Source organism: Indicator indicator, chromosome 21 (genome assembly GCF_027791375.1).
Source record: "Indicator indicator isolate 239-I01 chromosome 21, UM_Iind_1.1, whole genome shotgun sequence".
Lineage (NCBI taxonomy): Eukaryota > Metazoa > Chordata > Aves > Piciformes > Indicatoridae > Indicator > Indicator indicator.
Window position 1 is genome coordinate 13495144 of NC_072030.1, and position 26930 is coordinate 13522073.

The following is a 26930-nucleotide window of genomic DNA, read 5'->3' on the forward strand; positions in this document are numbered from 1 at the left end:
TGGGGACTCCACCACTGCCCTGGGCAGCCTGGGGCAGGCCTTGACAACCCTCAAGGGCAACAAATTGTTCCTCATGTCCAACCTAAACCTCCCCTGGGGCAATTTGAGGCTGTTTCCTCTTGTCCTGTCACTTGCTCCTTGGCAGAAGAGCTCAACCCCCACCTGGCTCCAGGCTCCTTGCAGGGAGCTGCAGAGAGCCAGAAGGTCTCCCCTCAGCCTCCTTTTCTCCAGGCTCAACACCCCCAGCTCCCTCAGCTGCTCCTCCCCAGCCCTCTTCTCTGGACTCTTCCCCAGCTTGGTTGCTCTTCTCTGGACCTCTTAATGTCCTTCTTGGAGTGAGGGGCACAAAATTCACCCCAGGATTGGAGATGCACTTGCTGTCAATTCACTGTTGATGTTCTGGTCACTCACTCCTTGGGGCTTCCCCAAAGCCTGTTGGATTCTTCCTCAGTAGCTGCTGGACTGCTCCCTCTGGCCACTGTCTCCATTCCTGCCCTTCAGGTCCATTTGCTCTTCCCTCCTTGCAAACCTGAATCCCATTTATCAGCCCTTGCACCACTGCACAACAATTATCTCTATCTGTTGGCTCATTAGAACCCCAATTAGGATCACCCCAAAGGTGCCAGTCTCATTTCCTCCTTCCTGTGGGGATTAACCCCACAGTCTTCTCAATCATCTTTCTGTCTGGAGGAAAGAAACTTCTCAATAATGATGCTGAAGGTGGTGAAAGAACAATCCAGACCCAATCCTTGATTCATAAACCTGTGATTTAAGCTCATCCAGCCACGTGCCACCAAAAGCTGAAGCAAATAAAAACCAAACTAAAGTCCCCCTAAACTTCTCTCTCCTTTTCCCCTAGGTCTGCTCAGGGAATTTCACCACTCACCCCTCAGCACCTCCTGCTCCAAAGATCCTGGGTCAACTCACCTGCTGCCCACAGCTGGGTTTTTGGAGATGAAAGAACGTGAAAGTGGTGGCCCAAGGTCCCACCTTCACCAAACTCTGAAAGAGGTTTCTTCATCCTCTGTTTGCCATGGCACTGTCTCGGTATTGAATGTTTTTGGGGTTTTTTTTGATCATTTATTCAGATGGTAGAGTGGAAAAGCTGGTGCCTGTAGAGAGGGACCAGTGCCCACCCATCCAAGCCATGTGAGCAGTCAGTTTGTCCAGAAGGATGCTGTGGGAGACTATCAAAGGCTTTAATAAAGCCCAGGGAGACACATCCACAGCCTTTCCCTCATCCATGGAGAGGTCACCTTGTCAAAGAAGGAGATGATGTTGGTCAAGCAAGGCCTACTCTTCGTGAACCCATGCTGGCTGGGGCTGATGCCCTGTGTGTCCATCACGTACTGCATGACAGCAGTCAAGGTGAGCTGCTCCATGGCCATCCCTGGTCACACCAAGGTCAGACTGATAGGTCAGTACCCATCTCCAGCCCTTTTCCAGCAGCTGGGGTTGCACTGTCAGTTTATGATTCCCTGCAAATCCAAGTCACTCTGGTAAACTGGGATCCACTGGTTGCAGGCAGCAGGGACCCTCTCAAGTACCCAGGCCTTTGGGGAGGTAACCGAGGCAGGTCCTGTCATCATGCCAGCTCCTGCAGCATCCTGGGATGAATCATGAGCAAGCCCATGGACTCCAGCACATTCAGCTGGTGCAACTGGTTCCCACTGGCAATGACAGTGACCTCAGAGGAAAAACACTGCCCCTGTTGGGGTGGCTCTCCAACCACGTTTGCCACCCTTGGGCACATATATAAGCTGGCAGCGCAGGACAGGTGACCGGAGAGGGGCACCAGGAGCAGCTGAAAGCAGAGAGGACAACTGAGAGGCCAGAGCAGTGCCCAGGGGACTGAGGGGACCTGCTTGCCCTGAGGACCAGAGGATGCTCCGTGTGGCTGTCACCATTGGGGTCCTGCTGGCTCTGCTGGGTGGCACAGTCACCCACTGCTGCGGTGAGTGCCAGCCCTGCTGCCAAGACACCGGGGAGGGACCGCTGACTGTGCAAGGGGCTGCGTGGAGGGGAGGTGGCATCCTTGGTGCCCTCTCATCACCAGTGCCAGAGGGATGCCCAGCCCTCCTCTCCTTCCAGACGAGCCACAGGACCTGATCTCCAGCATGCTGCGAGAGATGAAGAAGTCCATCAAGGCTTATCCACACCCCAGGTTCCTGCTGGCCATGAGCTTGGCTGGGGACAATAAAAGTGACATCCATGACTGGCTGCTCCAGTACCTAAAGGAGGAGGCTGTGGAGAAAGCCCAAGGTAGCCCTGCCACAGCGCCCAGTCCAGGTGGATCTGATCCCACCAGTTCTCTCCGACCTGGCCAAGGACTGGAGTGCCAGGTCTCAGTCCCCACTGGTCCCCAGCTGCTTTCTTGTCCCCCACAGACATGCACTCAGGACTGGTGGCTCTGGACGTGCTTGCCCTCCTCTCCTCCTGCCAGGACCCCAGGCAGGTTGAAGCCAAAGGGAAAACTGTTGACCTAGTCAGCATCCTCCAGAAGAAGACAGATGAGGAGGTGGTCAGCATATGTACGCCAGGATGGGAGAGAGGGGCCTGGGCTGGGAGAAGTCCAGCTCTGCAGTCCAGGCCCCCCCTCAGCTCACTGCCCTTTGCCTTGCAGTGGTCAATGGTGTCCCAAAGACCACCTTCTTCAGTGTCAGCCTGGATGCCCTGGCCCTGTGCCTGGTGCAGGGTGCTGGCTACGAAACAGCAGCTGTGGTGCTGGCCCAGCAGGTGCTGAACACCATTAAAGCAGCTCATGTGGGTAAGGGACCCTCCAGCCCCTCCTTCTGCAGAGCCCTGCCCCTGCTGGCCTTGGTGGTGACAGTGTGATCTTGCAGATACCCGGGCCATGATGGTGCAGGCACTGGTGTGCACCTACAACCACACAAACCAAAGCTGTGTGAAGGACCTGCTCGGTAAGACACTGTCAGTGGTGACCAACGAGCTCCTTGACGAGCAGGAGAGGAATGGTGGAATGATTGGGAACATCTACAGCATGGGAGTGGCCCTGCAGGTATGGGATGGGGAGGGTTGTGGTGCCACGACTGCCCAGTCCCGCTCCCAGGGCTGCTCACACCATCTCCCACCTTCTCCACAGGCACTGGAGACCTCCAGCAAGTTTTATGCCCCCCGGGAGTGGAACTGTGCCCAAGCCTTTGCTGTGGTGCACAGACACAACTACAGACAGCCCGTGCCCATTGCCCAGGTCCTGCCTGCCCTCGTGGACAAGCCCTACCTGCAGGCAGCCAGCATGGACTGCACTGCCCGCACCAGAATGTCCCAAGACCACTGCTTCTCCCTGCCCCCAAGCCTGGAGACAGCCCAAGGTCATGAAGGTACAGCTGCTCCCACCCTGAGCGTCCCCCAGACCCTGTGGGGACAATGCTCCTGCCCTGTGCCCCGTGGCACCATGCCAGGCACCCAGGCAGCCCCTCTTCCCTCCCAGCATGCTACAGCAACATCACAGTGCACTACTGCATTGTCAACAAGCTGCAGGGCAAACACTTCAACTACTGCATCCCAGTGGAGGTCCTACCTGGCTCTGTGCTGCTCCAGGTGCTGGACCTGGCAAAGCAGAAGGAACCTGACATCTTTAGGTAAGAGCCAGAGGAGCTGGGCAGGGGGGAACATGGCATCCAGCCACCAAACCCTGAGCCCATCAGCCTTCTTTGCAGCTTCAAGAAGAAGGACTACCCCACATGGGGCCCCATGGTGGTCTCCATCCATGGGCTGGCTGCCAATGACACAAACAGGACCTTCTGGGAGTTCCTCAGTGGCAAGGATGCCCTGGAGGAAGGTGGGCAACGTGGGGGGGGGGGGGGGGGCACAGGGGGTTCTGTTGCCCTGACCTCACTCACACCTGTCCCTTCCCTGCAGGGGTTGGCACCTACAAGCCCCACGACATGGAGCACATCACAGCCAACTTCACCAAGGGAATTTGGTGAAGACACCAAAGGACCCCTGGCCCCAGCAGCCCCCACATGGGAGCAATAAAAAGCCATTTGCAGCACAACCCTCTCCATGTGTCTGTGTGTGTGAGGTGGTGGTGGTGGGGGGGAGTCATTTGGAGGGTCACAGACCCCAGAGCCCTCAATGGGGATGAGACCCCGGGGACAGGGTTGGAACAAGTCATTGGAGGCACTTGGGAGCCTCAACAGGACACTGAGGTTGGCAGGGTCCAGCCCACCACTGGGTGAGGGACCATGGGGAATGTTGGGACAAGGAGGGGTGGAATTCTACCCAGACTATCCTTGAGATGCTGCAACCAAGAGATGCTTGTGCTGTCTCTGGGGTTGGAGATCATGGAGTCACAGAATGGTAGGGCTGGAACCTTTGGGTTCTCTGGAGCCCACCCACTCCAACCCCAGTCTGCCAAGGTGGCTGGCCAGTGGCTGAAGGAGGGAGACTTGTGAAGATAAACAGGTCCCATTGAGGCTCAAGTCTCCAGCCAGCTCATGCTAAACATCACCCAGAAAGCAGGGAGAGGCAGGGTTAGGATGTAAAACCCATGAGGAGGACGTCTGCCTGAGGGAAAAGGCTGAAGATCTAACAGAGAAGGTTGATGAGCTCTGCTCCCTTTCCTCCACCCAAGACAGGGTCACCTTGGGAAGGGTTCTGCCTTCACAGGTTAGCTTTTGGTGCTGTGACTTCCACCTCCCTGACAGGAGATTGCAGTGAAGAAGTTTCTTCTAATGTCCAACCTAAACCTCCCCTGGGGCAACTTGAGGCCATTCCCCCTTGTCCTGTCACTTGTTCCTTAGGAGAAGAGACTAACCCCCAGCTGGCTCCAGCTTCCTTGCAGGGAAGATCTTCCCTCAGCCTCCTTTTCTCCAGGCTCAACACCCCCAGCTCCCTCAGCTGCTCCTCACCATTCCTGTTCTCCAGACCCTTCCCCAGGTTCATTGCCCTTTTCTGGACCTGCTCCAGCTCCTCAATGTCCTTCTTGGAGTGAGGAGCCCAAAACTGACCCCAGGATTGGAGATGCATTTGCTGCCAATTCACTGTTGATGTTCTGGTCACTCACTCCTTGGGGCTTCCCCAAAGCCTGTTGGATTCTTCCTCAGTAGCTGCTGGGCTGCTCCTCTGGCCACTGTCTCCATTCCTGCCCTTCAGGTCCATTTGCTCTTTCCTCCTTGCAATCCCATTTATCAGCCCTTGCACCACTGCACAACAATTATCTCTATCTGTTGGCTCATTAGAACCCCAATTAGGATCACCCCAAAGGTGCCAGTCTCATTTCCTCCTTCCTGTGGGGGTTAACCCCACAATCTTTGTAGCCACCAGCCTGCACCAGGCACAGGGCCAGGGGCATCCAGGCTGGCACTGAAGAACTTGGTGTGGCAGTACCTCCAAAGCCCTCCCCACCCCATGAAGCCAGGCTGGGGGGGGTGGGGGGGGAGAGAAGTGGAGAAGCTGGGATGGGGAAGTGGAGAAGCTGGGATGGAGGGGGACAATGGGGAGACACAGAAAGATGGTTGAGATGAATGGGACTCAAGTCTGCAAGGAGGGAAGAGCAAATGGAACTGAAGGGCAGGAGTGGAGACAGTGGCCAGAGGAGCAGCCCAGCAGCTACTGGGGCAGAACTGAAGAGGCTTTGTGGAACTGCTGGGGAGTGAGTCTCCAGAATGCCAACAATGAATTGGCAGCAAGTGCCTTTGTGGACCAAGTGGCCTCAAGCTGGATGGGATTCACCCACCTTGGACTTGCCAGGGTGTCCCCAGAGAGCCCAGTCAAGGAGGGAGGGGGACAAGGACATGGTGGGAGCCATATCCCTTTCCTCATCTTCCTCCCTCATTGCAGATGGCCCTTTCCCTCCTGCCCCCCAGCCCTGGATGATCCCATCTGTGTCCAACCTGCATCTCCAGTCACTGGAGACACCCTGGGACCCAGCAGCCAAGCCATTGTCCCCACAGCCCTGAGGACATCTCTCTGTCCTTCCAACATCACCCCAGTCTCTGTGACCCCCCAAAAGACTCCCCCCCCCCAGCCCCCCTCACACACACACAGAGGGTTGTGCTGCAAATGGCTTTTTATTGCTCCCATGTGGGGGCTGCTGGGGCCAGGGGTCCTTTGGTGTCTTCACCAAATTCCCTTGGTGAAGTTGGCTGTGATGTGCTCCATGTCGTGGGGCTTGTAGGTGCCAACCCCTGCAGGGAAGGGACAGGTGTGAGTGAGGTCAGGGCAACAGGACCCCCTGTGCCCCCCACCTCACCTTGCCCACCTTCCTCCAGGGCATCCTTGCCACTGAGGAACTCCCAGAAGGTCCTGTCCCGTGGGTTGGCAGCCAGCCCATGGATGGAGACCACCATGGGGCCCCAGGATGACTGCTCTGTCTTGAAGCTGTGTGAGAGCACAACTTGTGAGGAGCAGGACCAGAGAAGGGCAACAAAGCTGGGGAAGGGTCTGGAGAAGAGGGCTGGGGAGGAGCAGCTGAGGGAGCTGGGGGTGTGGAGCCTGGAGAAAAGGAGGCTGAGGGGAGACCTTCTGGCTCTCTGCAGCTCCCTGCAAGGAGGCTGGAGCCAGGTGGAGGTTGAGCTCTTCTGCCAAGGAACAAGTGACAGGACAAGAGGGAATGGCCTCAAGTTGCCCCAGGGGAGGTTTAGGTTGGACATGAGGAACAATTTGTTGCCCTTGAGGGTTGTCAAGGCCTGGCCCAGGCTGCCCAGGGCAGTGGTGGAGTCCCCATCCCTGGAGGGGTTTCCAAGCCCTGGAGCTGTGGTGCTGAGGGCCATGGGTTGGTGGTGCCCTGGCAGTGCTGGGGGAAGGCTTGGGCTCCAGGATCTGAAAGAGCTTTTCCAGCCAACCAGTTCCATGATTCTGTGAGAAGCAGGTGGGCTCAGTGGGGGGGTTGCCAGCTGTCCCCTCAGCCCCTCTGGCTCTCACCTGAAGGTGTCAGGTTCCTTCTCCTCTGCCACCTTCAGCACCCTGAGCAGCGTGGAGCCAGCTGGGACCTCCACCTGGATGGAATGGTTAAAGTGTGCCCCCTGCAGCTTGTTGATGATGGAGTAGTGCACCTCGATGGTGGCTGCTGGGAGAGCAGAGGGGCTGGGTGGGCAGCTGGCATGGTGCCACGGGGCACAGGGAAGGAGCATCATCCCCACAGGGTCTGGGGGACACTCAGGGTGGGAGCAGCTGTACCTTTGTGATCTTGGCTTGTCTCCAGGCTTGGGGACAGGGAGAAGTCTTGGTCTGGGGATGTTCTGGTGTGGGCAGTGCAGTCCAAGCTGGCTGCCTGCAGGTAGGGCTTGTCCACGAGGGCAGGCAGGACCTGGGCAATGGCCATGGGCAGGTGGTAGTCATGGTTGTACACCACGTTGAAGGCTTGGGCACAGTCCCACTCCCGGGGGGCATAAAACTTGCTGGAGGTCTCCAGTGCCTGTGGAGAAGGTGGGAGATGGTGTGAGCAGCCCTGGGAGCTGGACCTGGGGCCATGGCACCACAACCCTCCCCACAAATCCAGGCTGGGCAGGGACTGGCTGGAAAGAAGCCCTGAGGAGAGGGACTTGGGGATGCTGGTGGATGAGAAGCTCACCAGGAGCTGTCAGTGTGCACTTGCAGCCCAGAGAGCCAAGCAGAGCCTGGGCTGCATCAGGAGAAGTGTGGCCAGCAGGGCCAGGGAGGGGATTCTCCCCCTCTGCTCAGCTCTGGTGAGACCCCACCTGGAGTACTGCATCCAGTTCTGGAGCCTCTGTTACAAGAGGGATCTGGACATGCTGGAAGGTGTCCAGAGAAGGGCCACCAGGATGAGCAGAGGGCTGGAGCACCTCTGCTATGAGGAGAGACTGAAAGAGTTGGGGCTGTTCAGTCTGGAGAAGAGAAGGCTCTGAGGAGACCCTCTTGTGGCCTTCCAGGATCTGAAGGGGCCTACAAGAAAGCTGGGGAAGGACTTTTTAGGCTATCAGGTAGTGACAGGACTGGGGGGAATGGAACAAAGCTGGAAGTGGGGAGATTCAGACTGGATGTGAGGAGGAAGTTCTTCCCCATGAGAGTGGTGAGAGCCTGGAATGGGTTGTCCAGGGAGGTGGTTGGGGCTCCATCCCTGGAGGTGTTTGCAGCCAGGCTGGATGAGGCTCTGGCCAGACTGCTGTAGTGTGAGGTGTCCCTGCCCATGGCAGGGGGGTTGGAACTGGCTGAGCCTTGTGGTCCCTTCCAACCCTGACTGATGATTCTATGATCCCATACCTGCAGGGCCACCCCCATGCTGTAGATGTTCCCAATCTGGCCTTTCCTCCTCTCCTGCTCGTTGAGGAAGTCGTTGGTCACCGTGGACACTGCCTTCCAGAGCAGGTCCCGAACACTTTGGAGGTCCACATGGCCATAGGTGCACACCAGTGCCTGCACCACCATGGCACGGGTATCTGCCAGATCACAATGTCACCACCAAGGCCACCAGCAGCAGGGCCCTTGTGAGCAGAGGGGCTGGAGGGGTTCATTACCTACAGAGATTTGGTTTCCAGGCTTCAGCACCTGCCTGGCCAGGGCCACAGCTGCTGATTCGTAGCCACCAGCCTGCACCAGGCACAGGGCCAGGGCATCCAGGCTGACACTGAAGAGGCTGGTGATGGGGACACCATCAGTCTCTGCAAGGCAAAGGGCAGCGAGCTGCTGGGGGGCTGGACTGCACAGGTGGACACCTCAGCACTCCAAGAAGGACACTGAGGGGCTGGAGGAGGTCCAGGAAAGGGCAGCAAAGGTGGAGAAGGGTCTGGAGAACAGGAACAGTAAGGAGCAGCTGAGGGAGCTGGGGGTGTTGAGCCTGGAGAGAAGGAGGCTGAGGGGAGACCTTCTGGCTCTCTGCAGCTCCCTGGCTGTGGAGAGGTAGCTTTTGGTCTCCTTTCCCTAGTCTCAAGTGATAGAAAGAGAGGCAATGGCCTCAAATTGCCCCAGGGGAGGTTTAGGTTGGACATGAGGAACAATTTCTTTGCTGCAAGGGTGGTCAGGCACTGGCACAGGCTGCCCAGGGAGGTGGTGGAGTCCCCATCCCTGGAGCTGTTCAAGAAACCTGTGGCCATGGCACTTGGGGCCATGGTTTAGCAGCCGTGGTGGTGCTGGGCTGGTGGTTGGACTCCACACTCCTGGAGATCTTTTCCAACCCAAACAATTCCCTGATGCCCCCAATCAGACCTAATTTCTTTGTGCTGTATCTAAACTGCTGCCCTTGGGAGCTCCCAGGGGCTGAAATCGTCGCTTCTGGGCCAGAAGAAGAAAGTCAACATCATAAGCCTGGGTGTCCACTGGCTCTGTACACCAGGCAGGACCCTTTGGAAGGACTCTACAAGTCCCTCCTCCCCCCTCTGCCACCCCAGCTCACCCAGGCTGGCCACCTCCTCGTCTGTCTTCTGCTGAAGGACACGGACCAGGTCGATGCTTTGTCCCAGAGCTTGGACTTGCTGGGGCTTCTGGCAGGAGGAGAGGAGGGCAAGCACATACAAAGCCACCTGTCCTGAGGTCATCTCTGTGGGGACAAGAGAGCAGCCAGCAGGGCTGTGGGAGTGGGAGCTAGGACCTGGCAGCAGCCCCGTCCCCAGGTTCCTGCGGAGGGAGCTGGTGGGACTGGTACTGAAACCCCCCACCCCTCCCCACCCCCACTACCTTGGGCTTTCTTCACAGCCTCCTCCTCTATCTGACGGAGCAGCAGCTTGTTGGCATCACTGTCCCTGCCCCCAGCCAGGTTCATGGCCAGCAGGACACTGGGGTTTGGTGGCTCAGTCACTGAGACCGAGCCCTCCAGCTGTCCCAGCATCCTGGAGACCAGGGCCTCCGGGGCAACTGGAAGGAAAGGGGCCAGGCATCCTGTTAGCACTGCTGCCAGGAGGCCAGGGAGGACCCCATGTCCCCTCCAGCAGGTCTCTGCCCGGTGCCTGGGCAGCCAGGCTGGCACTCACCGCAGCGGCGGGCATCTGTGCCACCCGTCAGGGCCAGCAGCACCCCGATGGTGAAAGCCACACCAAGCATCCTCCTGTCCTCAGGGCAAGCAGATCCACTCAGTCCTGTGGGCACTGCTCACTGTGGGTGTCTCCTCCTGCTCTTAGCTGGTTTTGGTGCTCTTCTGCTGTGCCCTGCCTTCCCACATCCGCCTTGGCACTGCCCAGCACCACCAGCTGCTTTGTGTGCCCAAGGTGTGTCACATGGGGTTGAGGGGGCACGGTGCTGGGGTCAGGGATTTTCCACTGCAGGGCTCTGAGGACCCAGCTGAGTTTCCCTGAGTCATGCTGGCTGGGGTTCACCCCAGGGTGTCGAAAGAACCCAGTGGCTGTTGGGGAGGGACCCACCTCAAACATCTCCTCCATGGCTTGGGTGCCTGGGGAGGTCCTCTCGGGTTGGAAGCTCACCAGTATGTCCCAGTTCAGCAGAAGGGTGTTTCCAAGCAGCTGCAGCCCTGGGTGCCTAACCCCAGTTCCCCAGAAACTGATGATAAGCAAGAAGCTATTGAAAGGGAGTTGAAGGACTGCCAGCCTCCAACAAGGTCAGCAGGAGCTCTCTGCCAGCCTCCAACAAGGTCAGCAGGAGTTCTCTGCCAGCCTCCAACAAGGTCAGCAGGAGTTCTCTGCCAGCCTCCAACACGGTCACATGCTCACAGGATGCCAGGGGTTGGAAGGGACCTCTGAAGATCATCCAGTCCAACCCCCCGGCCAGAGCAGGACCATAGAATCCAGCACAGGTCACACAGGAACACATCCAGATGGGGCTGGAAAGGCTCCAGAGCAGGAGACTCCACAACCTCTCTGGGCAGCCTGTTCCAGTGCTCTGTGACCCTCACACTGAAGAAGTTCCTCCTCATGTGGAGGTGGAACCTCCTGTGCTGGAGTTTCTCTCCATTGCCCCTTGTCCTAGCACAGGGTGCAACAGAGCTCACCAAGAGATAGTTCTGTCTGACTGGTTCAATTCCCAGTTCTGATAAGGTCCTCCCCACCTCCTGGGTGATGGGAAGGGGGGTGGTGGGTGTTGGTTTGCTGCATGTTAGTCAGATGTGACCCTCAGAGCACCCTCCAGCTCTGTGCTGGGTGAAGAGCAGGGCTCAGAGGGAACAGAGCTACCTCTGGCTGGGGAGCAGCTGATGCCACCCTGGGAGGTGTTGGTGAGTCTCTGGAGGGGCAGGAGCCCTGCAGAGGGATGTGGCTGGCTGGGAGTGTTGGGCAATCAGGAAGCTGAACAAAGAACAAGGGCTGGGTGTGGCCTGGGACCTTTCTTCCCGGCAGGGGTGACCACGGAGCGGCCACCGGCACCCAACAGCTCTCGGCAGGGGCAGCCGTGGGGGCAGCAGGACATGGGGGCAGCTCCAGCTCCCCCACCCAGCTCATCCTCTGCCCCAGGCTGTTCACCACAGGGCCATGGGCTACAGAGATGTCAGGGGCTCCCAGCACCATTCTGTGCCTCAGTTTCCCCAGAGGCTCTGCACTGAGTGGGTGTCCCAGGGACGAGGTTGTCACCCTGCCTGTCGGGACCAGCTTGGGTTTGGGGGAAGGATGTGGCCAGAGGCTGAGTCTCATCTTCTTCATCACCTCCTCCAGGCAGGGTCAGGGAGGGGGAGTGGGGTAGGGATCAGGGCCAGGGCAAGAAGCTGGGAAAGAAGAGAGACAGGGATTGGAGCTGGAGCAAGGACAGGAACTAGGACAAGGACCAGGACAAGGAGCAAGGACAGGGAGCAGGACTGGGGCAGGGACCAGAAGCAGGGTAAAGAGCAGGGATGGGGATAAGGACCAGGTCCAAGGACAGGATGAAGACAAAGAGCAGGGATAAAGACAAGGACCAAGGCTGGGGCAGGGAGCAGGACAAGGAGCAGGGCTGGAGCAAGGACAGGGACAGAGAGTGAAGCTGGAGCAGGAACTAAGATCAGGACAAGGAACAGGGAAAGGGACTAGAACTAGGGGGAGAGCAGAAACAGGGATTGGGGCTGGAGCAAGGACAGGGAGCAGGACAAGGACAAGGAACAGGGCTGGAGCAAGGACAGGGAGCAGGAGCAGGGACAGGGACAGGAGCAGGGTCAAGGAACAGTGTTAGAGTAGGGACAAAGGTTAGGACAAGGAGCAGGGACAGGGACAAGGAGCAGGACAAGGAGAGGAGCAGGAACCAAGGCCTTTGTTTTGCCTCTTGGGCTGGGGAGATGAGCTCCAGGTGGGTGTGAGGAGGTGGGCAGAGGGGTGGAGGCACCACCCAGCCTCCCATTGGGGGAGCTGCTGCAGCTGACCTTCATCCAGCTGTTAAAAGCCATCAGAGGGGGCTGTTCCTCTTCTTCTCCATCACGATGAAGGCTCTCAGGGGGAGGTGGTGGTGGTTTGTGCTCCTCTTTGTGGCTGCAGCTTGGGCACAGGATGCCCAGGGTAAGGAGCTGCTTGGAGGTAGGGGGGTTGTGCATCTGGAGGTCTGGCTGCCCTCCCTTGGCTTTGCTGTGGGGTGGGAGGCCTGGCTGGTGCCAGCAAAGGAGGACCATGGGCAGGTTGTCCCAAACATCAGGTTTGGAGCTAAGAGGTGAGGGAAGCCCTGGGATGGGTCCTGCATCTCCCCATGGAGATCTCTCAGGAGCATCATGGCCACATTGGAGCCCTGGGGTGACTCCATGAAGCAATTCAGCCTCCTCCTCTGTCCCTGGCACTGAGTCAGGGAAAGCTGAGGGGACATCTGTGCCTGGAGGCCACCAGCAAGGTGGCTCAGTCCCCTTCCTTCTTCCTCTGCTGCAGTCTCTGTTACGTGTGGCCAAGACTGGCTCTCGGTGGCAGTGCCAACCAGCCTCCTGGGGAGCCACCTGGCCCGTGGGGAGCTGACACTGGGATCTGGCTGTGGGGTGACTGCTGCTGATGGGGACAGGTACTGGCTGGAGCACCCACTCGTGGGCTGTGGCACAACGCTGGAGGTGAGGAGCTGTGGGTGACCACCATGGAGGTGCTGCAGCAGGGGATGGCAGAGGAGGGGGCAGTGCCCCACTGGGGAGGGACAAAGTCAGGGCACTGTGGGCCATGGCTGGGAAGAAGCCCTCGTGGTGGGTCCTCCACAGCCACCCCGAGGTGCCCAGGATATTGTTGTCATTGTACCCATGTGCTAGGGCTGGATCCCCTCAGGCCCTGCTGTCCCCAGAGGAAGGGGCTCCAGCAGCACTCATGAGGACAACCACCCCTTGGTCAGAGTGTGGCCATCACCAGCCACCTGAACCTTGGCTCTCACCATGTGCTGAGGAGCCTTCTGCCTCTGTGCAGCTCCTGTTCTGGGTGCTGGGGACATGGAGGGGGCTCTGGCTGGGACCTGGATGGCCTCTCCAGCCCCACATCTGCTTGTGCCCCCAGCTCCTTCCAGACAGCATCCACTACAGCAATGTTCTCCACTACCAGCCTCTGACTGGGAAGCCTGTGGCTCGTTCCAGACCTTTCTCCCTCCCTGTGGACTGCTCCTACCCACGGTGAGCTGGGACCTCCATGGAGCCAGGCTCTGGTTGAGCCCCATGTGCCCCTTGCTCCATGGTGGAACCCCTCAGTGCTGGCTCCAGCAGCCCATCCTGGGCAGGGTGGGTGCAGGAGATGTGGTGGGGTGGGCTTGCTCCAGACCCTTGCCCCTCCCCATGGACTGCTCCTACTCCTGGCAAGCTGGGACCTCCATGGAGCCAGGCTCTGGCAGAGCCCCATGGTGGAACCCCTCAGTGCTGGCTCTGGCAGCCCATCCTGGGCAGGGTGGGTGCAGGAGGTGGGGTGGGCTGTGGAGCCTGTCACCCCACTCAAGGCTGTGCTGTGGGGCAGGGTGGGCAATGTTTCCTCCAGAGCCCTCCAGCCCAACTGGATCTCCTTCAGCTCCACCGTCGCCCACCGCAGACGCTTGCGCTTCGCCCTGGATGTGTACGACAGTGAGTAGAGGACCTCCAGACCTCCTTGCTCCTCTTCCTGCTGGGCTGACAGGGACTCCCCTGCCTTGCTGGGGTTCCAGGGTGATGCTTGCAGCAACCCATGTCCATATGACCATGGCCAGGAAGGCCAATGGTGTCCTGGGTTGTATTAGAAGGGCTGTGGTTAGGAGGTCGAGAGAAGTTCTCCGCCCTCTCTGCCCTGCATCTGGAGATTTGTGTCCAGTTCAGGAAGGACCTCAGGGAACTGCTTGAAAGAGTCCAGTGCAGAGCCATCTTGCCTATGAGGGGAGAGCCTGAGGGAGCTGAGGGCTCTTTAGCTTGGAGAGGAGGAGACTGAGAGGTGACCTCATTGATGCTGATGAAGATGTGCAGGGAGAGTGCCCAGAGGCTGGAGCCAGGCTCTGCTGGGTGATGCCCAATGCCAGCACCAGGGGCAGTGGTGGAAGCTGAGGCATAGGAAGTTCCATGGAAACAGGAGGAAGAATTCTTTCACTGTGAGAGTGACAGAGCCCTGGACCAGGCTGCCCAGGGGGGTTGTGGAGTCTCCCTCTCTGGAGATATTCCAAACCCTCCTGGATGTGTTCCTGTGTGACCTGCTCTGGGTGATCCTGCTCTGGCAGGGGGGTTGGACTGGATGAGCTCTCGAGGTCCCTTCCAGCCCCTAACATTCTGTGCTCTTCCCAAGGTTCCTGGTCCTCCCAGCTGCTCCAGCCCCCCAGATATTCCCTGGGGGAGCTGATCAACGTCGAGGCCTCAGTGGACACCAACCATCAGCTCCCCCTGAGGGTCTTTGTAGCTGAGTGTGTGGCCAGCCCCAGCACAGCAGAGTGGCTCAGACATGAGGTCATCACTGATGATGGGTGAGCACCACAGCTGGGCACGGGATGGGTGGTGGCTGCTGCCCCAAATGGCTGCTCTGGCCCCTTGCTGGCACTCTGAGTGGTGGCAGTATCCATCTCACCTCGTTTCCCACCCTGGCAGGTGCCTGCTGGATGGGCAGCTTGGGCGTTCTCGCTTCCTACCCCAGCATGGAAACAGCTCCCTCCGCTTCCAGCTGGACACCTTCCTCTTCCCCAACGCCTCTGGGAGCCAGGTCTGTGCCAACAGGGTCAGGGGGTGACCTCCACCCAGCAGTGCAGGTGGCCAGAGGTGATGGAGAGCCATGGGGCAGCTCAGCTGGGGTGAGGAAGATGCTGGTCATGGAATCACAGAATGGTTGTGGCTGGAAGAGACCTTTGATTGGAATCCAACCCTTAACCAGCACTGCCCAGCACCACCAACCCATGGCCCTCAGCACCACAGCTCCAGGCCTTGGGAACCCCTCCAGGGATGGGGACTCCACCACTGCCCTGGGCAGCCTGGGACAAGCCATGACAATCCTCAAGGGCAAGAAATTGTTCCTCATGTCCAACCTAAACCTCCCCTGGGGTAACTTGAGGCCATTCCCTCTTGTCCTGTCACTTGTTCCTGTCACAAGCCCCACCTGGCTCCAGCCTCCTTGCAGGGAGCTGCAGAGAGCCAGAAGGTCTCCCCTCAGCCTCCTTTTCTCCAGGCTCAACACCCCCAGCTCCCTCAGCTGCTCCTCACCATTCCTGTTCTCCAGACCCTTCCCCAGCTTCATTGTCCTTCTCTGGACCTGCTCCAGCTCCTCAATGTCCTTCTTGGAGTGAGAGGCCCAAAACTGACCCCAGGATTCCAGGTGTGACCTCAGCAGTGCCCACTCCAGGGGGACAATCCCTGCCCTGCTCCTGCTGGCCACACTCTTGCTGATCCAGGCCAGGCTGCTGGTGACCTTCTTGGCCACCTGGGCACCCCCTGGCTCCTCTCCAGCTGCTGTCACCAACTGTCACAGCCCAAGCCCTTTCCCCTGAGCAGTTTCCAGCCACTCTGCCCCCAGCCTGGAGCCTTCCTGGGGTGGTTGTGAGCCAAGTGCAGGACCCAGCCCTTGGCCTTGGTGAACCTCATCCCATTGACTTCTGTCTCCACAGCTCTACCTCCGCTGTCACCTGAAGGCTGTGGCACCAGCTGCTGGTGGCATCTTGGGCAAAGCCTGTTCCTATGATCCTGTGGGAGGTGCTTGGCGCTCCCTGGACGGAGCCGACTGCTCCTGCTGTGGCTCCCCAGCTGGCTGCGGGGGGCGGCGGCGGCGGACGGCCAGCTCCGGCGGTAAGGACCTCCGGGGAGGGCTCTGTGGCACCCTTGAGGCTGACGTCCGTGCCTGATGGGCTTCTCCTTGCAGGTCTGCTGGGAGAAGCCACCGTCCTCCTCGGCCCTTTGGAGCTCCTCTCCGCTCTCCCCAGCTCATCCCCAGGGAACTGCACGGCGCCGGAGGCCAGCAGGATGCCGTCTGCTCGCCCCTCGGTCCCCGCGATGCGGGGCCAGGAGAGGGACTCGAGTGAGTGTCACCTTCCCCACGCCGCTGCAGGGCTGGCTGGGCTGAGCCTGCTGGCCCCTCTCACCCCCTCTACCTCCTCCCCACAGGGCCAGCTGCCCCTGGCACCATGGTGGCCATGTGCTGCGTCCTGCTCGCCGTGAGCCTGGCTGGTTGCTACTGCTCCGTGCGGCGCCACCGAGCTGGGGACCCTGAGGCGGCCCTGGGGGAGCCCCAGGCTGTGGCCATGGCCTCCACGGCCCCCACTGAAAACCACAGCACCCCCAGGACCTGCCCTGCTCCTGTGGTGGACCCTTCCATGGTGTGACCCTTCTGGTTTGATCAATAAACCCAGGGCAGAAACGGCTGTGGGGAGGACCTTTTGGGGGGCTGTGAGGAGGACCTTGGGTGCCTCTTTGAGATGCTGCTCCCATGGGAGCCAAGTGACTTGGAGGACAGAGCAATGATCCCTTGCCCCAAGGGGTGGGTGGAAAGCTTCCCATCTCCAACGTGGGGAAATCACTGTGGTGCCCCAGTGCCACTCTGTGCCAGCCTGCAGCCTGCCACCCAAGGGAGCAGCTGGGTGGGCACACACACACACAATGATGGCACCTTCCCAGGGTGGCTGATGGGCACCTGAGGTCTGCTCCCATGTGGGTGCCAAGGAGCTCTGGGTCCCACAGGCCAGGGGATCCTGTCAGGGTGGTGCCCAGGCCTCCACATCCTGACTCTGTGTGGTGCCAAGTTGGTGTCCAACCCCACATCCAGGCTCTGTGTGTCCAGAGCTCTGTCCAGCTGCACATCCTGCCTCCCTTCAGCCCCACACTCAGGCTCTGTGTGTCCAGAGCTCTGTCCAGCTGCACATCCTGCCTCCCTTCAGCCCCACATCCAGGCTCTGTGGGTCCAGGGCTCTGTCCAGCTGCACATCCTGCCTCCCTTCAGCCCCACACTCAGGCTCTGTGTGTCCAGAGCTCTGTCCAGCTGCACATCCTGCCTCCCTTCAGCCCCACATCCAGGCTCTGTGGGTCCAGAGCTCTGTCCAGCTGCACATCCTGCCTCCCTTCAGCCCCACACTCAGGCTCTGTGTGTCCAGGGCTCTGTCCAGCTGCACATCCTGCCTCCCTTCAGCCCCACACTCAGGCTCTGTGTGTCCAGAGCTCTGTCCAGCTGCACATCCTGCCTCCCTTCAGCCCCACACTCAGGCTCTGTGGGTCCAGGGTGATGCTCTCAGCTCCCCCAGCTCTGCAGTGAGCAGCTGGTTGGTGCCTAATGGCCCTTGATGGATTTTTTTTTTTTTTTTTCTTCCAGGAACTGGCTGCAGGCAGCTTTGTGGTGTTCTTTTTTTTTTTTTTAAATTTATTTTCTTTTTTTTTTTTTTCTTTCTTTCTTCCTTTTTCTCCCTTTCTGAGCTCCTGTAAACGTGGCCTAGGCCTGAGGGTGCAGGGACAGCTCTCAGCCAGGCAGGGCTAGGAGGAGGGGGGACACAAACACACAGCTTGAGGGCCTTGGGGGGCTGTGTGTTTTTTTTCTTCCCCTGTCATTCCACTTTTTTTTTTTTTTTTTCATGTCCCTGGATGACCTTGGAGTCCCTCAAGCATGGCCCTGAGTGCATTCACAGGGGCCAAGGGGGTCCCCAGTCCCACCCCTGGGTGACACTGGGCTCTTCAAGCAGAGCCCTGGCTGGCAGAGGTGTCCCTGAGCACTGCCCTGGGTGACACTGGGGGGTCCCCAGTCCCATTCTTATGTGGGACTGGGGTCCCTGAGCACATCCAAAGGTGACATTGGGGTCCTTGAGCACATCTCTGAGTGACATGAAGGTCCCCAGTCACCTCTCTGGGTAGCATAGGGCTCCTAGTCACACTTTTGGGTGACGCTGGGGTTCCCCAAGCCCATCCTTGGGTGCTGAGCACAGCCCTGGGTGACATGAGGGGTCCCCATTCCCATGTGACTCTGGGGTCCCTGAGCATATCCCTGGGTGACATGAGGAGTCCCCAGTCCCATTCCTATGTGACTCTGGGGTCCCTGAGCATATCCCTGGGTGACATGAGGAGTCCCCAGTCCCATTCCTATGTGACTCTGGGGTCCCTGAGCACAGCCCTGGGTGCCATTGGGGTCCTTCAGCACATCTCTGGGTGACATGGGGGTCCCCCAGCCCGTTCCTGTGATGGGTAGGGGTCTCAGCATCTTTAATCTGGGGATCCTGGAGCAGGAAATCGGGGGGGGGGGGGGGGGCGGGAATGGAATTCTCCCGTGGGTCCTAAGGGATCCAGCCCTAAGCAACGATGGGGGAGGGGTGTGGGGGTGTGACCCGTGGATGATGTGGGGGGATTCACGCGTGGCCTGGGCGGTGCCCCCGGGGATGCTGCAGCCTCTGACATCAGCCACGTTGCACCAATGGGGAGCCGCCGAGGCGGGGTGGGGCTTGAGGGGTTAGTGTTGACCCCGGAGGGGACCGGAGCTGGCTCCGGGACCGGAGGGGTGTGTGTGGGGGGGTCCCAGTGACCCCCCCACTGCTCCCATGCAGGGGATGGGGAGCCTGCGGCTGGGCAGCAGGGCAGTGATGTACACGGCTGAGACCCTGCCCAAGGGCAAGAACCGAGTGATGGGGGTGAGTCTGGGGGCGGGGGGAAGGGGGGTGCCTTGGAGGGGGAGGATGGAGGGGCTGGGGCCCTGGAAAATCCTTCCCTGCCCCGTTCCCGGGGGGTTCTGCCCCATTCCTGGGGATTTCACTCCTCAAATCGATCCCCTCGGGGGAGGCTCTGGTCTCAGGGGGGCTCCGGGACTGAGGCTCCCTTAGCGCCGGGAGGGGAAATCATCTCCGTTCTCATCCTGCCCCATTCCCGTGGGATTGCTCCCCATTCCCGGGGGGTTCTGCCCCCTTCCTCTTCTTCCCGAGGGGTTTCCCCCATTCCCAGGGTTTCTTTCCCTATTCCCATGTTTGTTTTTTTATCCCCCTAGTCCCCTTTCCCTATCCTCCTCATTTCCAGGGCTTCAGCTCTACTCTTAGGGCTGTTTTTTCCCCATTCCCAGGAGGTTCTGCCTCATTGCCGTGTTTCCCCCCCCCCCCCCCCCCCCCCCGCCCCCCCCCTCCTCATTTCCAGGGATTCAACCCTATTCTCAGGGCTTTTTTCCCATTCCTAGGGAGTTCTGCCCCATTCCCGTGGGTTTTTCCTTCCCCCCACCTCATTTCTAGGGGTTCAGTCCTATTCCCAGGGCTTTTTTCCCCCCGTTCCCACGGGGTTTTGCCCCATCCTTGTTTGTTTTTTGTTTTGTTTTGTTTTTTTTTTTTTCCTTTTCCCAGGGGTTCAGTCCTATTCCCAGAGCTTTTCCCCCCATTCCCAGTGGGTTTCCCCCATCCCTGTTTTTATTTCTAGGGGTTCAGTCCTATTCCCAGGGCTCTTTTCCCCCATTCCCAGTGGGTTTTGCCCCATTCCTGTTTTTTTCCTTTTCCTAGGGGTTCAGTCCTATTCCCAGGGCTTTTTTTCCCCTCATTCCCAGCAGGTTTTGCCCCGTTCCTGTGGCTTTTTTCACCCCCATTCCCATTTTTCCTACCACCCCATCTCATTTCCAGGGGTTCAAGCCCTATTCCCAGGGGTTTTTTTTCCCCATTCCCAGTGGGTTTTGCCCTGTTCCTGGTTTGTTTGATGTTTTTTTTCCCCCCTCTATTCCCACTGGGGGGCTTTGCCTCCTTCCTGGAGGTTTCTCCCTATCGTATTGATCCCCCAGGGCATGCTGTGGTCCTGGAGGAGCTCAGGGGCTGGGGGTACCCCAACCCTGGGGGGGATGTGGGGTTAGGGGGGTGTGAGTTGTCCCCATTGTCACCCTGTCCCATGGCACAGACCATCCAGATCATGACTGGCTTCATGCACATTGGCTTTGGGATCGTCCTGACCACGCTGACCAACGTCTACACCTCTGTCTTTGTCATTGGGGAGATTCCCTTCCTGGGAGGAGTGTCTGTGAGTGCTGGGGGCACTGGCAGGGGTGCCCACCAGGGAGGAGATGCCCACGGGGAGGGAGGAAAACCAGAGAGGAGATGCCCAACGGGAAGGAGAGAGGGAGGAAAAGCAAGAAGGAGATGCTCACTGGGAGGGAAGAAGGAAAAACAGGGAGGAGATGCCTATTGGGAGGAAGGAAGGAGGAAAAGCAGGGAGGAGATGTCCATTGGGAGGAAGGAAGGAGGAAAAGCAGGGAGGAGATGTCCATTGGGAGGGAGGGAGGAAAACCAGGGAGGAGATGCCCACTGGGAGGAAGGAAGGAGGAAAAGCATGGAGGAGATGTCCACTGGGAGGGAGGTCAATGAGGGAGGAATGCCCACCAGGGAAGGATTGTCCACCCAGAAGGATGCCCACTAAGGAGGGAAGGAGATGCCCACTGGGAAGGGGCTGGCAAGCAGGGAAGGATTGCTCAGCCAGGAGGATGCCAGCTGGGGAGGGGATGCCTACTGGAGACAGATGTCCAGGGGGGAAGGATGCCAACTGGGGAGGGGGGATGCCTGCTGGAGACAGATGCCCAGGGGGAAGGATGCCCACCCAGAGGGAAGGATGCCTACCGGTGTGCCTGGTCTAGCAGGTCCTGGTCCAGTAGTTGGCAAAAAAACTGAAGGGCTGACCACATGGTACCCCCCTGGGAGGTGTGGGGCTGTGCCCACGGGCACCTGGGGTGGGTTTGGGTGGCTGAGGGTGAGGTTGGCAGAGGCTGAGTACCCCCCTCTCTTGGCACAGTTCATCATCTCAGGCTGTCTCTCCATCGGGGCAGAGAAGAGCCCCACAGAGTGTGCGGTGAGTGGCCCCTGGGCACCCCACCCCTGCCCCCTGCTCTGGAGGGGGGAGGGTGGGGGGGCGGTGGTGGGACCAGCTTTGATCCCGGGGGAATCCCCACCAGGACACAAAGCCCTGTTTGAAGCTTTGCTGGAAGGTTATTCCTTGGAACAAGCAACGTGGAGGAGATAAACCTCACCCCAGAAAGCAGCCTGGCCCCAGGGGTGGGGGTGGGGTCTTTATGGGGCTTTGGGGGTCTGATTGTCACCCTCCCCCCCAAAAAACCCATTCTGTGTGCAAAGGTGAAGGGCAGCCAGACCATGAATGTCATCAGTGCCATCTTTGCTCTGCTGGGCATCGTGGCCTTCATCGTGGACCTCAACCTGAACGGCCTCTACCGCTCCAACTTCAACTACTACACTTACCTCGTCCTGGTGAGTGGGGCATGGCCAGAGCTGCCCCCCAGAGCCACCACTCAGCCCAGCTAGCTGGGGACAGACCTCCTGCCAGCCTCTGGTCCTTTCTTCATGCTTCCACCCAACCCTGGAGGAGGCTAAACCTGCTGGAACCCTCTCCTCGTCCTTTCTCCATGCTCTCACCCCACCCTGGATGGGGCAAAACCTGCTGGGAACCTCTCCTGGTCCTCTCTCTGACCTTCCACCCCAACCAGGATGGGGCAAAACCTTCTGGAACCCACTCCTGGTCCTTTCTCTGCCCTTCCACACCACCCTGGATGGGGCAAAACCTTCTGGGACCCTCCCCTGGTCCTTTCTCTGCCCTTCCATCCCCCCTTGGAAAGAGCTGAACCTTCTGGGAGCCTCCCCTGGTCCTCTCTCCATCCTTTCATCTCACCTTGTATGCATGCTGGGGGAGGTTTGACAGGTTCAGCCCTGGCACTGTTGGGACCTCACAGCTGTTGGCACCCCTGAGCATCCTGCCAGCTGCCAGTGCAGTGCTGTGTGCCTGACCCATTTTAGGCTGGTACCTCTGGAGATGACTCATGGCCTGGCATCTCCTGCTTGCTTCCATAAGCCATAAAAGCAGCGAGGTGAAGGCTTGTGAGAGGGAGGTGGAGGAGGGGAGCTCCAAAATATGAGGTGGGCTCCACTCTGGGGGGAAAGAGGAGGTGAGGGGAAGGGGAGGGGAGGAGCTGAGCCTGGATTTCCTGCTGCTGATGGGGTGTTTCTCCACCCTGGAGCTGGCAGGGAATGGGATCTCCATCGTGCTGCTCATCTTCACCATCCTGGAGTTCTGCATCGCCGTGGCCACCGCCAACTTCTGGTGCAGGGCCACTCGCCTCAGCTCCAATGAGGTAGGGCAAGGAGGGCAGGAAGGGCAGTGAGGGGGGGAGGGGAAGGGTCTGAGCACCAGCTGGCTCCCCACCCCCTCAGCACTGTCCCCATCTCCTCCTCCAGGCCATGCTGATCGTCCCCAGTGCCACTCAAGCAGACCTGGCAGTGCCCTTGGCCGACCTGCCCCAGCCTCCCAGTTACACCGAGGTGATCTACGACCCCAAGGAACAGCCCAGTTAGAAGTGGAACTGGGGACTGCTGGGCTGCCAGGAGAGGCCTCCTAAACCCTGCCTGCATGACAGACCTTCTCCCACTGCCACCAGTGCTTCCCTGCCACCCTGGGACAGCATCTCACCTCCCTTTCCCTGGCAGCACCCTGCCACTGGGTGCTCCTCCAGCCATGGGTGGGCATGGACATGGGCACGGGGGGGGGAGGAGGGGGCTGAAGGAGACCCCCACAAACCCCATGGGGGGAGAGGGGGTTGGGGGGTGCTGGGTGACCTCCCCAAGCCTTGTTCCCCCCACCCCAGAAGCAGCAGCTTTTGGGTTTCTTTGCAGCTGGCCACCCACGAAGCCTAGCGAGGTGCTGGCCCCGAGGACGTTGGTGTTGGGTCCTGCATCCTGAAACTGTTTCCCCCTCCCCCCTCAGGCTGGCTCCTTGCACCCAGGGCTTACAGCATCATCTTCCTCCCACTGTGCTGCAGGCTGGGACATTGCTGGTATCCCCCTCTAAAAGCCAGTGAGCACCCCCAATCTCCCCCTTCCCTGCCACCCTCTGCCCCTGTGCTAGGGCTCAAAGCTTGCTGGATGCTTTGGAGAAGAGGCTTCCTGGGGTGTGGAGGGGAGAGGGTAGAATTTTGGAGCTCCCCAGGGGTGTTTCTGCCTGCAAATCTCCAGTGGGGTTCACTCATGTTGGGGCTGAGGACCTCCTTGAGGTCTGGTGGCAGTGGAGAGAGCCCCCAAGGTGGAGCTGTGGAGGTTGCTGGACCATCTACCTCGGCTCAGACCCTGTCAGCTTGATTTGATCTGGGAAATAAATGCTCTGCCCAGGTCCTTGGCTCCTCATTTGGGGGGAATTGCCAGCATGGGAGCTGCAAACCCACCCCCTAGACCTGCTGTCCATCAGGCAAAGGGGTTCATCCTGCCCACTTCCAGGTGTCACCTGTACTCATCAGCCTCCTCTGGTCCTGCTGGAGATGGCCAGATGCCACCTCCCCCCCCCTCCCCCACTAAATCTCCCCCTTGGCTATGCACAGACAGTGGTGACAAGGGTGACAGCAGCACCTCCAGCTCCTTACCCCCAACCAAGGAGCTGCCCTGGAGCTGGGGCTGCTCCTCAGGGCCACCTGGGGACACCAAGTGGCATGTGGCTTGTGCTGGGAATGGAGCTGAGTGACCTTCTGAACCTCCCTCCTGCGGCAGGCCCTCAAAGCTGCCTCATGCTGGGGGGGGGGGGAGAGCAGAAACTGAGACCCAAAGGGCTTATGGTCCATTTATAATCACCAGAGGGGGCTGATGATGGCTCCTAATGAGCTCAGAACTGGTTGGCATCAAGCATGGGATGCTTGAGAACCTACTGAGGGAGTGAAGGTGGTGAGGAGCAGGCAGCAGTGGGAGGTAGGAGCAGCCCAAGCTCATGGGAGAGGTTGGGATGGAAGTGAGGAAGCAGAGCCTGGGGCTGAGCACAAGCACCAGCAGCCAGGTGGGGCTCAGTCGCTTCCCCAAAAGGAACAAGTGACAGCACAAGAGGAAAAAAGGGCCTCAGGTTGCCCCAGGAGAGGTTGAGGTTGGACATGAGGAACAATTTCTTGCCTTTGAGGCTTGTCAAGGTGTGGAAGAAGCTTCCCAGGGCAGTGCTGGAGTCCCCGTGACCCCCTGGAGAGGCTGCCAAGCCCTGGAGATGTGCTGAGGGCCATGGTTCAGTGGTGGCCTGGCCAGTGCTGGGTGAAGGGTTGGACTTCCTGACCTTGGAGGTGTTTTGGAGCCCAGCTGCTGGGGTGGTCTGAAGCCATCTGCTGGGTTTTGGGTGGGTGGAGCGTTGCAGCCCCTGCCCTGCCCTGCTGGCGCTGCTCAGCTGGAGCCTCATGGATTATTCACTTGCTGGCAGTTATTTCTGGTCCTGCCTCTGAAAAAATCATGAGCCTGTTGGGTAGGAAAAGCCCCAGAGAGCAGGAAGAGGGATGAGCAACCTCTCTCTGCTCCCCCCCTCCCCCAGGTCCATGACCCATTATGGCTCTGGTTCCTTCCATACCTCCTGCCTCCCATGGGTTGCCTTCCCAGCCTCGGGGGGGAAGGTCACCAAAAAACCTTCCAGGCCACAGGGTTGAGGTTGGAAGAAACCTTTGAGCTCCTCAAGGCCAGGCACAGAGGTCACTCTGTGCTTGCACTGGGTGGTGGTCTCCATCTTCCTCATTCTCCACCAGCACCAGGCTCTCCTTTTGCTCAGAGCACACCACCACGGTCCCTGTGCCAAGGAACTGCTGGGCCAGTGCCAGGCTCTTGCTGCCAACAGGAAAATCTCCCTTCCAGTGAAACTGGGCACTGGCATGCGCCCAGGGTGTGTCATCACCCCCAGGTGACCACCACCCACACCAACCATCCTGTGATGGCTGAGTCCAAGTGGTCTGGAGGATTTGCTAGTGCCTGGGAAGCCCCTAGGTTGGGCACAGCTCTGGGGGGGCTGCAGAGGGAGGTTCAGATGTGGTTACTGCCCAGGGACAACCACCCCCAGATGTTAACAGGAAGCCCCAGAGGATTGTCCCCTGGACCAGCATCCTGGCCTGGGTCAGCAAGAGTGTGGCCAGCAGGAGCAGGGCAGGGATTGTCCCCCTGGAATGGGCACTGCTGAGGTCACAGCTGGAATCCTGGGGTCAGTTTTGGGCCTCTCACTCCAAGAAGGACATTGAGGAGCTGGAGAAGGTCCAGAGAAGGGCAATAAAGCTGAGGAATGGTCTGGAGAACAAGGCTGGGGAGGAGCAGCTGAGGGAGCTGGGGGTGTTGAGCCTGGAGAAAAGGAGGCTGAGGGGAGACCTTCTGGCTCTCTGCAGCTCCCTGCAAGGAGGCTGGAGCCAGGTGGGGGTTGGACTCTTCTGCCAAGGAAGAAGTGACAGGACAAGAGGCAATGGCCTCAGGTTTCCCCAGGGGAGGTTTAGGTTGGACATGAGGAACAATTTCTTGTCCTTGTAGATTGTCAAGGTCTGTCCCAGGCTGCCCAGGGCAGTGGTGCAGTCCCCATCCCTGGAGGGGTTTCCAAGCCCTGGAGCTGTGGTGCTGAGGGCCATGGGTTGGTGGTGCCCTGGCAGTGCTGGGGGAAGGGTTGGACTCCATGACCTCGAAGGTCTCTTCCAACTTCAAGGATTCCATGACTCCATGCCACAGGTCAGAGGAGGTTGATGGTCTCCATTCCCATCCAGCTGTGTGAAGCTCAGGTGGGGATGGAGCTTCCCCTGCCCATGACACCCCCTCTGCATCTCCCCACACTGATCTGGGGCAGGAAGGACCATCCCAGGGCAGACCTTCCTTGCCCTGCCAATCCCCTGCTGATATGTGACTGCAGCCTTGGGGACTGCAGGCTGGAGCTGTTCTGCAGCATCAGGAGTTCTGCTGGGAGCAAAATGATCAAAGGCTGGCACATGGTGGGAGGATGATGATGGACACATCTGGGACAGCCTGTAGGAGTGATGCTGCTGTGTCCCACAACCCCCCTCCTGCTGCCCAAAATGCCTTTAAGGTGGCTTGGTGACAGCTTCACACCAGTGCCAAACCTCTTCTCCAGACCCTTCCCCACCTTTGTTGCCCTTCTCTGGCCCTGCTCCAGCTCCTCAATGTCCTTCTGGGAGTGAGGAGCCCAAAACTGACCCCAGGATTCCAGATGTGGCCTCAGCAGTGCCCAGTCCAGGGGGACAATCCCTGCCCTGCTCCTGCTGGCCACACTCTTGCTGATCCATTCCAGGCTGCTGGTGACCTTCTTGGCCACCTGGGCACCCCCTGGCTCCTCTCCAGCTGCTGTCACCAACCCCCCTCAGGTCATAGAATCAACCAGTTTGGAAGACACCTCCAAGATCATCCAGTCCAACCTCTCACCCAGCCCTATCCAATCAACCAGACCATGGCACCAAGTGTCCTTTCCCAGGAGACAGTTTGCAGCCTCTCTGTCCCCAGCCTGGAGCCTTCCTGGGCTTGCTGTGACCCAAATGCAGGTCCCATCACTTGGCCTCGTTGAACCTCATCCCATTGGCCTCACCATGGATCCAGCCTGGCCAGATCCCTCTGCAGAGCCTCCAGAAGTCCAACACTGCCACCCAGCTTGGTGTCATTTCCTGCCCTGGACTGGGGCCATGAGTGTTTAACCCTCTCAAAGGAGGGTTCCTCAATGGGCTTTCAAGACATAGAGTGGAGGCAACAGAGGGGGGCACAGTCCTAGGGTTGCAGAGCAGAGTGTCTGTGGCCAGACTTGGCACCTTCAGCACCCAGGGGTGGTTGATCCACCTGGGAACATGGCACAGCTGAAAGCCAGCTGGTTTGGTTTGGTTTGGTTGGGTCTTTCTTTTTGTCCTCCCCTCCTCTGGCAAACTCCCAACCTCAAAACCTTGCCCTGGCAAATGTGGCTTTCTGGATCCATCCTCCCAGCAGCCCTGGGAGACCCAAAACATTTGGAGGCCAAGCCAAGCTGT

The 26930-nt window shown here is 59.1% G+C and overlaps 4 protein-coding genes across 4 annotated transcripts; 3 read left to right on the plus strand and 1 right to left on the minus strand.

Moving 5' to 3' along the window:
- The first annotated feature begins 1884 nt into the window (after positions 1-1884).
- Positions 1885-3950, plus strand: LOC128974235 (cobalamin binding intrinsic factor-like). The gene is made up of 9 exons (XM_054390790.1): positions 1885-1954; positions 2092-2262; positions 2388-2531; positions 2624-2767; positions 2844-3019; positions 3104-3341; positions 3452-3602; positions 3681-3802; positions 3883-3950. The coding sequence occupies exons 1-9, from the start codon at positions 1885-1887 to the stop codon at positions 3948-3950; spliced, it is 1284 nt and encodes a 427-aa protein (XP_054246765.1).
- A 2088-nt stretch (positions 3951-6038) lies between these two features.
- LOC128973909 (cobalamin binding intrinsic factor-like) lies at positions 6039-9960 on the minus strand. The gene is made up of 9 exons (XM_054390395.1): positions 9891-9960; positions 9595-9774; positions 9317-9460; positions 8442-8585; positions 8188-8363; positions 7123-7381; positions 6889-7033; positions 6227-6345; positions 6039-6152 (listed from the first exon to the last, which is right to left on the minus strand). Exons 1-9 carry the CDS (start codon positions 9958-9960, stop codon positions 6085-6087), a joined length of 1305 nt encoding a protein of 434 aa, XP_054246370.1. The 3' UTR covers positions 6039-6084.
- Positions 9961-12250: 2290 nt separating this feature from the next.
- On the plus strand, positions 12251-16533 carry LOC128974236 (zona pellucida sperm-binding protein 3-like). The gene is made up of 9 exons (XM_054390791.1): positions 12251-12344; positions 12684-12856; positions 13284-13396; positions 13731-13834; positions 14520-14694; positions 14816-14942; positions 15823-15907; positions 16074-16229; positions 16316-16533. Exons 1-9 carry the CDS (start codon positions 12251-12253, stop codon positions 16531-16533), a joined length of 1245 nt encoding a protein of 414 aa, XP_054246766.1.
- A 2190-nt stretch (positions 16534-18723) lies between these two features.
- On the plus strand, positions 18724-22497 carry LOC128974237 (membrane-spanning 4-domains subfamily A member 12-like). Its single transcript, XM_054390792.1, has 6 exons — positions 18724-18813; positions 20045-20164; positions 20930-20986; positions 21268-21399; positions 22164-22277; positions 22381-22497. Exons 1-6 carry the CDS (start codon positions 18724-18726, stop codon positions 22495-22497), a joined length of 630 nt encoding a protein of 209 aa, XP_054246767.1.
- Positions 22498-26930: the final 4433 nt, after the last annotated feature.